This window comes from Hibiscus syriacus, unplaced genomic scaffold (genome assembly GCF_006381635.1).
Source record: "Hibiscus syriacus cultivar Baekdansim isolate YM2019G1 unplaced genomic scaffold, ASM638163v2 tig00110201_pilon, whole genome shotgun sequence".
Classification (NCBI taxonomy): Eukaryota; Viridiplantae; Streptophyta; class Magnoliopsida; order Malvales; family Malvaceae; genus Hibiscus; species Hibiscus syriacus.
This window is the reverse complement of record NW_024062624.1, coordinates 531722-548118: the sequence shown is the minus strand read 5'-3', so window position 1 is coordinate 548118 and position 16397 is coordinate 531722. Positions and strand designations below refer to the sequence as shown.

The 16397-nt window shown below is 39.1% G+C and overlaps 1 protein-coding gene and 1 pseudogene across 1 annotated transcript; both read left to right on the top strand.

The window, feature by feature from the left end:
* The first annotated feature begins 290 nt into the window (after nt 1-290).
* On the top strand, nt 291-14606 carry LOC120218896 (annotated as a pseudogene).
* Nucleotides 14607-15213: 607 nt separating this feature from the next.
* LOC120218729 lies at nt 15214-15949 on the top strand. Its single transcript, XM_039215631.1, has one exon. The coding sequence runs from the start codon at nt 15530-15532 to the stop codon at nt 15893-15895; it is 366 nt and encodes a 121-aa protein (XP_039071562.1). The 5' UTR covers nt 15214-15529; the 3' UTR covers nt 15896-15949.
* The last annotated feature ends 448 nt before the right edge of the window (nt 15950-16397 follow it).

Here is a 16397-nt window from a genome sequence, read left to right as displayed (position 1 = left end):
TGGGCCGGTCCAGTTGTAATTGGTCTGTAATTATTTATTTATATAGATTTATTTAATATATATTTAATAATAATAATAATAATGATAATAATAATAATAATAATAATAATGTGGGTAAAAAATTAGTATCTTCAGGAGAGACTGATCATAGCTCCACATTTGGTCATTAAGCAAACAGATAGCTTTACAACTGTAAGCATTTTCATCAGCTTATTACCAATAGAATCTGCAAGAAGTGACTGCCTCTGCCTGGGATGCATGTCAAAAACACCACTAGGAGTACCAACAACATGGATGCCAACAGGAAGGATGCACTGCTATGCCTAAATACTGGTTCCATCAACACACGCATGAACCTTAAAACCCAAGTAAGCACGCATTACTTTCTCAATTTGTTTCTTACCTTTTTAGGCATTAATAAGGAAACGACGGCGTAGAATATAGGGACGGGGGTAAAATTGCCAAAACGAATATCCCTATTGAGGTTTTTGTTTTTTCACTTGACAGTCTCTCAAAGTCTCCATAACTGATAACCACACTATCTTCCTCTCCCTTTCTTACACCCATTGACAGAGATCCGAGGAGTTTGAACCTAAAACCCTAACCCCAAAACGTCACCCCTGTCCAGCTATCGATCTTCTCTGGATCATATTGACTATCAGGTAATTCTTTTCTTTTTCCTCCTTTTGTCCCCCCTTTAGTTTGGTATCATTTTTTCTAGTGGAATCAAACATGTAGGAACGTAAACCATTTTTCGTTTTAGATACGGGTTTTACTTTTAATCTGACATATCTTTAGTTTGGTGCTTGGGTTATTGTCTGAATTATTTCAGCTCATACGTTTAAATTCGTTGATACTTGTGTATTTTGTGATTCTCCCCTAGGACCATATTATCTAAGTTTTGTGTATAGTGTTTTTTATTTTCTCTATATAAACCATCAGAGACATTGTTGGCATTTAACACCATGTATAAATAAAAGATAGGCGAACTTCATGTGGTGCCTTGGTTAATTTTTCTTCTCAAAACCAAACTCTAGTGTCTTGATGCTTTGTGTCTTGCTGGCAACTGGCAAGACTGACACTTTAAATCAGACATGAAGAATACCACAGTCGGAAACGCTTGGACCAAGTTAACACTTCGCTTCAGTAGAAGCGACGGGATGGACTGGCGGAAATTGTTTGGAAGCTCTACAGAACAAACCCTTGATTATTTTCCCCCAAAGCATCGCGACGGGAACCCGGTTGTTCTTCCCCCTCCAGAGGTCCTTGATGCTGGAATTTCTGAATGGGAATTATCTCTGGTAGGACAATTCCTCGGACCAACACCCAATTTCTCCTCTCTTCAACGAATTGTCGTTTCATTGTGGAACAAAGCTTTACCAGGTTCACAAGTCAAGGTGAGTTCTGCTAGTAATAATCTCTTCATTTTCTCTTTCAATTCTGTTTCAGCTAGGGATTGGGTGTTAGAGAACGGTCCGTGGCACATACATAACAACCCACTGATACTTAGGAAATGGGAGCCTAATTTGAAAAAACTTAGTTTCAATTTGGCTAGAATTCCAGTTTGGGTGCACCTGTATAACGTCCCTCTTGAATTATTTAACCGAGCTGGTCTTAGTTACATAGCGAGCGCTATAGGAGTACCCCTTTCTATGGATTCGATTACAGCTTCGAAATCCAGACTTGAATATGCAAAACTCTGTGTTGAAATTGGGGTTAACGAAGTAATTCCAAATTATATCGAAGTTGTTCTGAAAGATGGCCATCCCACTTCGATTCTAGTGGAAATTCCGTGGCTTCCTCCATCCTGCAGGAAATGTAAAATCTTCGGCCACTCGGACAAGGGATGCTTGCATAAACAGAATCCTGCCTCAACAGCGCCCCAAGTTTGGAAAAAGAAGGAAGTTTATAACTCAGATTCTGGTTCCCCAACAATAGGAGGAGTTGAACTTCTTCAGGAATCCCAAAATTCTGAACCAAAGCAATCTGAAATTCAGAATCAAAATCCTCTGAATACTGTTGTCGTTATTGATCCAGACCTCAATGAGACCAAAACAGATTCCAAAGCTCAAGATGATCTTAAAGAGCACACTGAATCTCAACCTACAGCAAGTGTCTCTGAAGACTTAGTCGATGATGGAGAAAAACATTCAAAAGACCTTAATGATTCAATTGAGGAAGAAAAGTTAGTCACTCAAAAAACAGCCCTTAAACGGGGAAGAGGAAGACCTATTAAAGAAAATTCAAAAGCTTCACTTGTAGGTTCAAAAAACAGGTTTGAGGTTCTCACTACAGTCGAAGAAAATTCAAAAAGTGCAGATCGACCTCCAAGGAAAGTCCGTACTGCTTCTTTGGGAGTGGCAGGCTTGGTAAATGAGTTAAAATCGAAGAAGAGGGAACACATAGATAAAGCTCACAGCATTGTAGTTGAAGGTAATGGGGGTACAGCTGGATCATCCTCTAAATGATACTTAGTTTTTGGAATGTAAGAGGTCTTAATAAACCTTTGAAACAAGATAGAGTTGTTCAAAGAGCATACCACTACAAAATTGATGTTTTGTGTTTACTGGAGACAAGGGTAAAATTAGATAAGTCAAAGATTATATTCAAGACAAAGTTTGCAAATTGGAATGTTTGTACTAATTACAATCACGCTCTAAATGGGAGAATTTGGGTACTTTGGAGGAAATGTATCGATCCTTCCATCATTCATGTTACTAATCAGAGTATCATTGTTAAAGGTAACTACCTTGGGGCTCCTCTGTTCATTTCGGCAATTTATGGAAGTAATGAGGGAACAATTCGTAGACAATTATGGAACCAACTTTGGGATCTGGACAATGTTGTTAATCACTCCCCTTGGATTTTAGGAGGGGACTTTAATGCTATTCTGCATTCTGTAGAAAGTTTGGACCATGAGATTTTAGGCCACTATCTTACTCCTGATATGAAAGATTTCCAAGGCTTCATCCACGACCTGGACCTTCAAGACCACCCTTATTTCGGCCCTTCCTTCACTTGGAATAACAAACAGAAAGAATCTTTTCTGGCAAGAAAATTAGATAGGGTTATGATCAATCCTAATTGGGCTAATTCTTTCCTTCAATCTTTTGTTGAATTCACTGCTCCAGGAATTTCGGATCATTGTATGTCCATTGTTTGGCTTTCAATGGATATCCCTTGTAATAGACCGAAGCCGTTTAAATTCTTCAATTTTTGGACACTTCACTCGAACTTTATGAATGAGGTTAGGCATTCGTGGCAAGAACCTATTCATGGTAATCCAATGAAGATCCTTTTCTTGAAATTGAAGAGACTCAAAAGCTGCCTAAAGAATTTAAATAAAGATAGCTTTAGTGACCTCTCGGCCCGTGTAAGACAAAAGCGAACTGAGTTGGAGCTTCAAGAGATTCTCACGTTAAAAGGTGAAGAGACTCTTGAAAAGGAGTTAATATTACAATCAGAGCTGAGTACTCTGGAAGATGCAGAACTTTTATTTCTCAAACAAAAAGCCAAAGTGAAATGGCTTAAGGATGGAGATAAATGCTCCAAATTCTTCCATTCAAGGGTTGCTATTAAGAATAAAAGGGACACTATTCGGGTGCTGATTAATGAGCAGGGTCAGAGACTTGAAACATTCGACGAAATGGCTGCCGAAGTGACTGATTTCTTCTCTAACTTAATTGGTTTTGTTGACCCAGGGGTTAAAGAAACAAACCCTTGTATTCTCAAGGAACTTCTCCAATTTTCTTTGCCTTCAGAAGCAGCTTCTAATCTTACTAAGGTGGTATCCAATGAAGAAATCATGGAAGCTTTCTTTTGCCAAGGAAACGATAAAGCACCGGGTCCAGACGGCTTCACCCCTCTTTTCTTCAAGAAAGCATGGCCTTTAATTGGTGATGAAGTAGTGGTTGCTGTCCAGTATTTCTTTTTGCATTCTCAACTTCTTCCTGCTTTTAATTCTACAATCTTAGCTTTAGTTCCTAAAGTTCCTAACCCTAAATCTGTTAAGGACTTTCGCCCCATCTCTTGGTGCTCAGTGATTTACAAAGCTATCACCAAGATTCTGGTTAAGAGACTGACAAACCATCTTCCAGACATGATAACTTTGAACCAGACATTGTTTATCAAAGGAAGAAGCATAGTTGAAAATACACTTCTCGCCCAAGAAATAGTTAAAGGCTATGGAAGGAAAACCATTTCCCCAAGATGCTCATTGAAAATTGATCTCCATAAAGCCTTTGATTCTCTTCATTGGGGGTTCATTTCTAACATTCTCCGAGCTCTCGATCTTCCGAGGATGTTTATTGCATGGATTGAAGCTTGCTTTACCCAAGCTAGTTTCTCCAATTCGTTCAACGGGAGCTTAATTGGTTATTCAAGGGAGCTAGAGGAAAAAGTGTACTAGAATGATGAGAGAGAGGGAGAGAGAAGTTGTGAGAGAAAGGGCGGAAAGTAGTTTATTTTCAGATGGGATTTGGAAGGTGTTTGTGGATAATATTAGTCGGAGAGTGTCAAGACGTGCATTAAGGGAAATGTTCTTAGTTCATGGTCCAGTCCAGAGAGTCTATATTCCCAAGGTAACTAGAAATCCAAAATACATATTTTCCACTTTTGCTTTTGTGCAGTTTGGAAATGAGAATGGGTTGAGAAGGGCTGTAGAAAATCTTAATGGTGCGGTCATAGATGGGAGAAGGATCACGGTTAGAGTCGCAAGATACAAGGAATCATGTGCATGGTTAGAGTGTAGTAAAAACGATTCAAAGAAGGTTGCATGTCCGACTTCTGCAGATATATCGAATTCAAATGAGCCAGATGGTGTTCATTGAAGTTTGAGGGATGACAGATCGTATAAAGATGCATTGATGTCGAACAGGAGGTCGAGGAGTGTTCTGGAGATCAAGGATACGGTCGCTGATGCCCAAAACAAGGAAAAAGTCAGGAAAAACATCATGGAGATGCATATCTCATCTGAGAGTTCGAGCTGGGTTAAAAGATCATTGACGGGGATTATCAAGCATTCTTTTGAGTTAGAGTTAGTTCATAATGCCTTAGTAAATGAAGGTTATGACGTCCAGATTGTTAGATGGGGGTATGTCTGGAACTCTTGTGTAATAGTTTTTAATTCAGCTGAAGAAATGTCAGATGCTTGGATGAAGAAGAAAGAAGATCTTCAATTCTGGTTCGATCTTTTAGAGCCATTACTGAATGATGAGGGTGTGCCATTGGCTTTTTTCTTGGTGGAGTTATTTAGGTTACCTCTTTTATGCTGGAATGAATCTTTCCTAGAAAGTTTAGCAGGGAGATGGGGGAGGGTAGTAGATATTCTTGATGACACTAAACAGAGGGAAGATCTTACAAAGGCAACACTTTTAATTAGGGTGGCTAGCCCTTTTGATGTTCCAGACCAGATCGCTATTGGATCATATAGAAGATCTTTCAAAGTAACCATGAAGATTGGATCGGCGAATGATGATACTATGTTTTTTTCCACAAATCCTCCGGTGGCCAGTTCCGAAGAGGGACAGTTTGGAGCCTTTACGACTGAGAAAGAAGAGGACAAGGTTGGGTTAGAATCTAAGGAAGGCTCTGCCAGATCTGTAGAAGAAAATCGTCAGAGAGTGGACAGTTGGATGGAACAAGGTGCAGCTATCGGGTTTGGTGGAGTTGGTGGGGATAGGCGGTTTCCAAGAATTTCAAAAATTGGATCAGATATTAATGGAAAGTCAGATGTTCAGAATGGGGAGATTATCAAAGTGGGTGAGTTTGCAGGTTTGGGATTGAGAGATTCAAAAATGACGGCTGATGGGTCTGAAGCCCAATCAGAAGGAGATGAGCTTTTTGGGTCTAATGTAGGAAGGATTATTCCTGCTGGGCCAAGAATTAAAATAGATAAATTTGGGAAAATGGTTAAAAATCAGGTTTTGGCTAAGTCAGGATTTTACAGTAGAGAAGAAGAGGGGAAGAGGTCAGATTCAGAGATAATAGAAAAGGATGGTTTACGAGCTAAGGATCCTGAGTTAATGGTGTTAGAGCCTTTCATTGATATCTCAGGAAGTAAAGTAAAGGGTGGATTGTTTTATAAGTCTGATAGCTCGTTAAGTAGCAAAAGTGTACTATTGGAGAAGGAAAATCAAAAGTTACAAAAGGGTCTACAAAAGGAGTAGAGGCAGAAAATACTGGCTGGGAAGTATCTTGAATTTTCAGCCTGAGAAAGAAAATGCCTTAATCGTCAGGGACTGGAAAAATATAAATTCCAGAGGTATTCAACTGGATAGCTTGTCAGTTGATGTAGAGTTTCAGGGTTGTGAGGATGTTAATGATGTATTGAGTTCGGGGGATAAGAGTGTGGATAGGGTGGTCGAAGGATTGCAGTATATGGGTGATAATCATTGCTTTGAATCTGGTGTGTTTATCAGGAGAGCTAGAAGATATTTGTTAAGGGAAGCTTTAGAAAGAGTGAGCATTTCAACAGCTTCCTCTTCAGGCTTTTCTGATTTATTGGAAGAAACTTTAGCTACTTGGGAGGTAAGTAAGCTGCTGGGGATTTCCTTTGAACAAGGACAACAAGCCTTTTTGGATAAGATTATTGTTTTGGAAAAAGGCTCGCGGATGGACAAACAGGGGGATTTTGCGGGGGGTCTAGATGGTTGATTTTTCTATGATTATGTTGAAGTTATCTATAATAACATGGAATGTTAGAGGTTTGGGTAGAAGTGAGAAAAAAAGGATTGTTCAGAGACTAGTCTCTAAATACCATCCTCAATTTCTTTGGTTGCAGGAAACGAAATTGGAGAAGATTCAAAGGTCTTTTATGAGAAGGAACGGGTTAAATTATTTGCAAGGGGTTATTGAGTCTCCTTCGGTTGGTTCGTCAGGGGGATTATCGTTTTGTTGGGATGATAATGTATTTGAGTTGCAAAATCAGTGTACAACCAGAAGATTTATTGCTATATCGGGGAGGTTTCGGGCAAATAATTTCAGGTGCAGATTCATTAATGTGTATGGGCCCTTGGTTGAGGAAGAGAAAGAAAGTTTTTTTGAAGAGTTAAGCACGCTCATTGGAGGACATTCTGAGCCTATTTGTGTTGGAGGGGACCTTAATGTTTATCTACATGAAGATGAGAAGATTGGTAGAGCCCAAAACAGGAATTCTATAGAGATTTTCAGTCGATTTCTTCTTAATACAGGTTTAATTGATTTGCCATTGAGTGGAGGTAGGTTTACTTGGGGTAATAACCAAGATTCCCCGACCTATGTTAGGCTGGACAGATTTTTGGTTGATAGCCAATTCTTGGATGCTTTTCCAGATTTAACACAATCGTTGCTGCCAAGATCATTATCAGATCATAATGCAGTAATAATTGAGAATGGAGGTGTAAATTAGGGGAAAAACCGTTTAAACTGTTTAATTACTTGATGGATGAGGCTGGATTCGAGGATTTGATCAGTTCTTCAATTCAAGAATGTAAAGAGATACAGAGGAATGCTGGAATTTTTAACATTCTGAAAAAAACCAAAATTGACATTAAAAATTGGGCAGGGAAGAGAGATAAGTTTCCTGAAGCTTTAATTTCAGAATTAAAATTGAAGATTCAAAAATTAGAAGTGGAGGTTCAACAACAACAAGATGGTACTCATGATGAGAAAGCAACTGAGTTGAAGGACTTAAGGTCAGAATTATGGAAGTTGCATAAGATAGAGGAGCAGATTTGGTTCCATAATTCTAGATCCAAGTGGGTAGAAGATGGGGACAGAAATATCAGATTCTTCCATACATGTGCTTCAGTTAGGAGGAAACAAAATGTTTTGAATGCTATTAGTAGCAGGGGTAAGGTTATTCAGGACCCAAATGTTATAAAGGCCACTGTCAAAGAACACTTCTTTAAGGCGTTTAATGACAAATCGACCTTAGAAGTGAAAGGTTTTGGGTTGGATTTTTCCAGTATTTCTAGTCAGCAGAGGTTAAGTTTGGAGAAAGAATTTCCTGAGGAGGAAATATGGGATACTTTAAAGTCTTGTAATAGCAATAAAGCCCCGGGGCCAGATGGTTTTAATTTGGGTTTTTTCAAGAGATATTGGCATGTACTTAAAGGGGAGATTATGAAGTTCTTCCTCAACTTCTATTCGGGGAAAGATTGAGATCATGGCATCAACCATACTTTTATTACTCTTATTCTTAAGGTCTCTAACAGTGTTGATCTTGATGATTATAGGCTTATAAGCTTAGTTGGTGGATTATATAAGATCCTCTCTAAGTGCCTATCGAGGAGATTGAGGAGTTGTATTTCAGACTTAATTAGCCCAACACAATTTGCCTTCACCCAAGGGAGACAAATATTGGACTGTTATTTAATTGCGAATGAAGGAGTGGATTACTGGAGGAAAAATGGTCTTAAAGGTTGTGTTTTCAAGGTAGATTTCAATAAAGCTTATGATTCGGTTGATTGAGACATTTTGTTTCTAGTAATGGAGAAAATGGGATTTGGTTCCAGGTGGATAGGTTGGATCAGAAAATGTGTAACCATTGCCTCAGTTTTTGTTTTAGTGAATGGAGTTCCTACTGAGGAATTTCCAATGGCTAAAGGTCTTAGGCAGGGGTGTTCACTATCACCTTTGTTTAATTTTATTGGAGAACTTCTCAATCTATTTTTAAAGGCTGTGGCACAGGGACTGTTTTCTGGACTGGTTATAGGCAGTGATTCGGGTGCTTTCAAATTATCTCATTTACAGTTCGCGGATGATCTAATTATATTTTGTGGGGCGTCTAAGATGCAGATTTTAAATGTTAAGAGGGTGCTTAGAGTGTTTCAAGTAGTTTTTGGTTTACAGCTCAACTTGAAGAAAAGTAAATTGTTTGGTGTGAATTTGAATGAAGATGTTCAACAGTGGGCTAATTCTATCGGATGTTCTGTGGGTTGTTTTCCCTCTGAATATTTAGGATTTTCTTTGGGAGCTAGTAGAAACTCTAAAGCACTTTGGAGTCCGGTGGTGAATAATTTTTCAAATAAATTAGCTGGGTGGAAGGCTTCTTCACTGTCATTAGCAGGAAGGTTGGTTTTAATAAAGTCGATTCTATGTTCGCTCCCTACGTATTATTTATCTTTATTTAAGATACCAACTTCGGTACTTAAATCTCTCAACTCCATTATGTCGAATTTCTTATGGGGAGGGGGAATAGGTAAAAATAAAATACATTGGGTTAACTAGCCGATTGTGAGCAAGTCAAAATTCGAGGGGGTTTAGGTGTTCGAAATCTTATGTTCATGAATAGAGCTCTTTTAGCAAAATGGCCTTGGAGGTATGCTAATGAAAGGGGGTCTGTTTGGAGGGAATTCATTTGTTCTAAATACAATATGGATCCATCTTGGTTATTGTTTGACAGCAAAGTCCCACAAAGAGTATCTTGGATTTGGAGATCGGTGGTTAAGAATCACTTTAAAGAAGACAGTATTGGCTCTAAGTTTAGAAGTTTGTTTGCTTTTCGAGTTGGAGATGGCAAGGTGATTAGGTTCTGGCAGGATAGTTGGGCTTTGGATTATCCTCTTCTAATTATTTTCCCGCGATTATTTTCCATTTCCACAAATAGAATGGGCAAACTGTTTGAATTTGGGAATTATAGCTCTTCGGGATGGAGTTAGGATGTGCAGTTTAGAAGAAATTTAAATGACTGAGAAGTAGAGCAGTGGGTGAATTTGATGAATGTTATTTCCTCTGTTTCTCTATCTATTGAGTTTGTTGATGGGGTGATTTGGAAAGGTTCTGGAGATGGGGTGTACACTGTTAAATCTGGCACCAAGATTTGTTCACCCATCAATTTGGATTCGGAAGAGGTATATTTTTGGAAGAAGATTATTTGGAGGGGTCAGATTCCACCTAGAGTGGAGTCCTTTATGTGGCAGGTGGTGTTAGGGAAGCTGGTTATTTGGACAGAACTTGTTAAAAAGGGAATTCAAGGAATTGTAGACATTATGTGCCCTCTTTGCAAGAGGGAGGAGGAGTCTCCCTCGCACTTGTTTTTCACTTGTTCGATGGTGTGGTCGATTTGGAACAAATTTCTGAATTTCTGGAAGATTAAGTCTGTTTTTCATGTTAATGCTAAAATCTTCCTACTAGCTTGGGATGATTTGAAGCCTACCTCTACAATTTGGTCTTTTATTCCTGGGGGCAATTATGTGGACTACTGGGAAAGTTAGGAATCATATTGTGTTTGAAGGGGGAAAGTTAGATTTGGCTGAGTATTTTTTCTTAGCAAGGTTTAGACTAGCTTCTTGGTTCCTTGCTAAGTACAAAGAGGTTTCTATTCCTAAGGATTCTCTTATTTCAGATCCCTCTTTAGGGGATTTGTGCTCTCTCAATTCTAATCAACTTGTAACTATATTGCCTTGGTCTCCTCCTCCTAAAGGTTTTGTAAAGTTAAATGTGGATGCTGCTACTACAAGAGATTGGAAGAAGAGTGGGATAGGTGGTGTGTTAAAGGACTCCTCGGGTCTGACTGTAAGTTCTTTCAAAGAATCTGCTGGTCCGAGTCCTCCAACTTATATGGAATTAAAAGCTATTCAGAAGGGTTTAATGTTCTATGCGAATTTACGAGAGAGGAAGGGTCGTCTCATTATCGAAAGCGACAGTAAGGTGGCTGTAGACTAGATTAAGGAAGTGGATTTAGTTCCTGATGTTTATGCTTTCTTGATTAGAGATATTGTTCACATGCTTAACGTTTTAGAAGGTGTTGTTAGATGGGTTAATAGGACAACAAACTTAGAGGCTGATGCCTTAGCTAAAGCAAGAATTGGATGATTCTGTGTTTTTTTGGATTGGATGTTTTTTGCTGTTTAGAGCTTATTTGGTTTTGTAGGGGTGTATTAATGGTTGTACCTTATGTAATTGTATGGCTCAATAAAATCCTAAGGCACTCTTTTCTCCCTTCCGCTGATTAAGGAGATTACTTATAAGCTCCATTAATCAAGAGGGGGGCTTTTAACGAGGCCTTAAATTCTTATAAAAAAAAGGGAGCTAGAGGAATAAGACAGGGTGACCCTCTTTCACCCTTCTTATTTGTTCTCTCTATGAACGTGCTTTCCAGATTGCTTAATTTGGCAGCAACACGAGGTATTTTTGGCTTCCATCCTAAATGCAAGAAGATTTGTCTTACTCACTTATCCTTTGCTGATGATTTGTTGATTTTTTTGCAAAGGAAATGTTGAATCTATTGTTGGTATCATTAGTGTCCTTGATACATTTCATGAAATGTCTGGGCTAAAGCTTAATGCTTCTAAAACGGAATTTTTTGCTGCTGGAATTTCTACTCGAACTTTAGATACTATCAAGTAGATTTCTGGATTCAACCTAGGTACCTTGCCTGTGAGATACTTGGGAGTTCCACTTATTACTCGAAAGCTAACCGAAAAAGACTGTGTTATTCTTATTGAGAAAATCAAAGGTAGGCTTCATCATTGGGCAAGAAAGAAATTAAGCTATACCGGCAGAGTGGAACTCATCCGATCAGTTCTATTTAGTGTTGCGAATTACTGGTGTAGACAATTTGTACTACCCCAATCCATATTAAACAAAATTGATCAGCTCTGTTCCCGCTTCTTCTGGAAAGGTGACGATAAAGCCGCTTCGGGAGCAAGGATAAGCTGGGATAAAATATGTCTTTCAAAATCAGAAGGTCTTGGATTGAAGAATATAAAATCATGGAACAAAGCTTGTCTCGTCCAACTCATTAGAAAAATTCTCTTGGGCGAAGGTTCTCTTTGGGTTGCATGGCTTAATGTTATGAAGGGAACTAATTTTTGGCATCTACAGACACGCTCAAATGCAAGTTGGTGCTTCAATAGACTGCTAAAATTAAGGGTTGAAGCGCAACCTATCATTTCAGCCGGTATTACTCAGATCCGAGACACATGGGAAGAGGTTCGGAAGAAGGGGGAAAAGGTTTCTTGGTAGAAACTAGTCTGGTTTCCACAACACATTCCGAAACACAGCTTGATAGCGTGGATGACTCACTTGGATAGACTTCCAACAAGAGTAAGACTTCAACGAATGGGCATCACCACTGAAGGAAATTGTGTTCTATGCAACAATGCTTTAGAAACAAGGGACCATTTGTTCTTCCACTGTTCGACTTCTGCTTTCTTATGGGACGCGATATTGAACCTGAATGGGTTGAGCAACTCTGTAGCATCATGGGGTGACATGGAAACGTGGGCTTGCGAGGTATGGAAAGGAAAATCTCTTCTCACCACAATATTGAAGCTAGCAAGGTGTGCTCTTATCTACACTCTTTGGGAGGAAAGGAATCGAAGAATGTTCCAAGGTCGTACTCGATCACCAGAAGATCTTCTTAAAGTCATAAAGGAAGTCGTAGGAATACAATTAAGAGGAAAAAATATTAATAGAATTGAAAGTGCTAACTTCACCCTGTGTAATTCTTGGGGTATTATCTAACCGATCATTTCTTTTTGTATAGATGTATATAGGCTTTTGTTGGTGATTGGTTTGTTGAACTCTGATTCATTGGGTAATAATATTTGAATTATCCAAAAAAATAAAATGAATGAGTAAGTTTACTTTTCTTTGCTCTGTTTCTAGGCATTTAGCTTTCAGGTTCATTGGTGATTAATTAAGTTTTTATGTTTCTTCATGGTTTGTTTGATATTTAACTGGTGCACTTGTAGTTTGCTAACCTTCTGAATTTATTGAATGGATTCTAAGGCTTTGTTTGGTAAATTGATGTGAGCAGACTTGACGCTGAGGGGCAAGATTTCTTCACCTCATATGATGAGGTTTATGACACTTTTGATGCTATGGGATTGCAAGAAAATCTTCTTAGGGGCATTTATGCTTATGGTAAGTTTGATTTATTTCAAGGACTTTGTTTGTAAAGAAACCTTGAAGTGTGCAGAGTATTGTACTATTATGCTTTGCCATGTGAAGCAGCACTGTAAAAACTTATTGGGCCTTACAGGGTTTAGGATTCAATTTTAATCATCTTGTAACCAATTTAGGGTTCAACTTATATGTATGTATGTTGAGATCTTGTGATTTCCATAGTGAAAATCTGTGCTTTCAAGCACTAGTGAGAGCTTCATATCTCTGTGTCATTCAAAAACTGATCGCTTTACATGGATAGTGGTAAAGCTGCTTGCTAAGTCAAAATTTTCTGTGAAGGTTTTGAGAAGCCATCTGCAATTCAACAACGGGGGATTGTACCGTTCTGCAAGGGACTTGATGTAATTCAACAAGCGCAGTCCGGTACAGGAAAAACTGCAACTTTCTGCTCAGGAATTCTACAGCAGCTTGACTACAGTTTAGTTCAGTGTCAAGCATTGGTCCTTGCACCAACCCGAGAATTAGTGCAACAAATTGAGAAGGTCATGAGGGCATTAGGTGATTACCTAGGTGTCAAGGTTCATGCTTGTGTAGGTGGGACCAGTGTCCGTGAAGGTCAACAGATCCTCTCCAGTGGGGTTCAAGTGGTTGTTGGTACACCTGGCCGTGTGTTTGACATGTTGAGGAGACAGTCTCTCCGCCCTGATCACATAAAGATGTTTGTGTTGGATGAAGTTGATGAAATGTTCTCAAGAGGTTTCAAGGATCAGGTCCTTTTTTCATTTAGAAGCTGTATGTATTATTTGTTGTGCTTTGCCTAGAAGACGATGGCCCTATTTGTGACTTGTGAAGCTAATTTTGAGCTTTTGCTATGATATCTGTTTCTTCATTTGTTGTTTCATTGACCTCTGCTGTTTGCATGTGCCAGATTTATGATATTTTCCAGTTGCTGCCACCAAAAATTCAAGTAAGCGTTTTCTCTGCTACAATGCCTCCTGAAGCCCTTGAGATCACAAGGAAGTTCATGAACAAACCTGTGAGGATTCTGGTGAAGCGTGATGAGCTTAGACTTGAGGGTATCAAGCAATTTTATGTCAATGTTGAGGAGGAGGAATGGAAGCTTGAGACGCTTTGTGATCTCTACGAGACCTTAGCAATCACCCAAAGTGTCATTTTGTGAACACCAGATGGAAGTTGGATTGGCTCACAGACAAGATGCGTAGTCATGACCATACAGTGTCTGCCACCCATGGAGATATGGACCAAAATACAAGGGACATTATCATGCGGGAATTCCGATCTGGATCCTCTCGTGTGCTTATCACCACTGATCATTTGGCTCGTGGAATTGATGTTCAGCAAGTCTCTCTTGTGATCAATTATGATCTCCCAGCACAAACAGAGAACTACCTTCATCGAATTAGTCGTAGTGGAAGATTTGGGAGAAAAGGTGTTGCCATCAACTTTGTGACCATGGATGATGAAAGGATGCTGTTTGACATCCAGAAGTTTTATAATGTTGTAACTGAGGAGCTGCCATCAAATGTTGCTGATCTAATTTGATTCTGTTTCGGGCTCTTGGTAAATGGCTCCATGGAAATGTCAAAGTTTTGGAGGTCCGGTGTCCTTGCAACCGGGTGTGATTTTCGGTCCCAAACATTTAGATGAGCTCCCATTACAATTTAAGAAACCCGATGTTCAAATTCTGATGTGGTGTGTGTGCCATCGACAAGTATGTAGTATTGTTCTAGTTTTGTCCAAAATCATGTTTTATCCATGTATTTAACTTTTTCATCTCCAGTCTATGTAAAGAGAATAAAATGTAGAGTGGGAATTTAGATTATTGGACTTGCCTTTTGGTAAGTTTATTTATTCCCCTTGTCTTTCTATTTCAATGGCATGATTGTTTAAGAATTGGGTGGACTGTTTCTTGGTCGTGCATTTAGAAACTTTTGTGGAGCGTGGTCCCTGATGCAGCCCACCACTATCAGTAGGGCAAGATGCAGTATGAAAAAGATGCTGCTATACCTTAAACTTTAATTTCCCCTTAAAAAAGGTGCTGCCATTTTACAGTTAGTGATCCTCGTTTGTTTGCTTAACCATTGGGTTCATTTAATATCAGAAAGCAATTCCAAAATCAAATAAAGCATTTTGAGGACCCATACGCATACGAGTTGTTGGACTGCTTCAAAGGGTATATGAGTTGGAATAGTGAACTGGTTTTGATTTTTGAAGGGCACGGGCAAGTTAATTGAAGTGCAGCAAATAAATGTTTCAACACTTACAATTTTTCAACTCGTAGGTAACCCAAAAAGTTAGTTTTGTTTCACAGGGTATGACTGGTCAATGCAAATGTATTGTACCAAGAACGAGGAGAATATAAATAATTGCAGTAGGCATTGGACAACATGATTCCCCGTTAAACACGCCAAATATAGAATCAATTCCCATGTCTCCCAAAGTCAGTCACGGGATCGGAAAATGAAAAAAAAAAGTAGCAAATGCAACCCTTAAATTAATCCAAAGTACCAAGTATTTTATCACCTTCATAGCTTTTTTTTAAAAATCATTCTCGTGTCTTCCCTTACCTGTCAAGATCAAAAGAAATTCGACAACCAAAACAATCCATCCATCAACTAGGCCACCATCCCTTCCTTCAGGAATCTCTCTCTCCTGCGTCTCTTTCAAGAATTCAATGGAAGATTACAACAGATCAAGGTCATATGGTAATGGGATGGAGTTGGACACCCACCATGGACCACCTAGGCCTTCAGCTTCTTATGATTTCAGGTGCTATAGTGCTGCTTATGCACAGTCCCAGATGGCTAACAACTACAATAACTCAGGGAACAACAGAGGCTACAAGTCGAAGAAAGGGACGACTGCTTCTGGCTCATCTTCTTCGAATGCATGGATCTTTGGATACCCTGAATTCCAGAGGAAGAAAAGGGTTGCTAGCTACAAGATGTACAGTGTGGAAGGTAAGGTCAAAGGGTCCTTGAGGAGGAGCTTTAGGTGGCTCAAAGATAAGTACACACAAGTTGTCTATGGATGGTGGTGATTCTGGCAGTTTACCTCTTGTTCCTTGATGCCTTTTTTTTTAATTGTTTTTCTTGTTTGTGGGGGGGGGGGGGAGTTTCCATTTCTTCCTTAAAAGGAAGATTTTATATAAAGTTGTTGATGCGGGTATATTCAAGATCTAGGTGGGTCAAAGATAAGCACACACCTTGACTAGCTTGAATGTAATGCAGGGACCTGGAAATTCTTTTCTAGGTGTAATCTTATTCAATAATTTATCGTTTCATTAGTTTGTTGAGAAATGGGTTCAATTCGGTAATTGATCTATTCACTTGGGAAGGAAGGAGCTTATGTCATCTGCATATTGTATTATCTTTGGAGTAAGCATCTGATGCGTTTGATTGTTGTGGACAATAAACCTACTGCCAAGTTTAGGATTTTGACTGGGAAAGGGGACAAGGAGAAGAGATTGCAGATGATGTTTGATCCCATCCTTTGACCCCTGCTTCTGGTATTGCGAGTCTAGCATATTTGTGAATCTACTG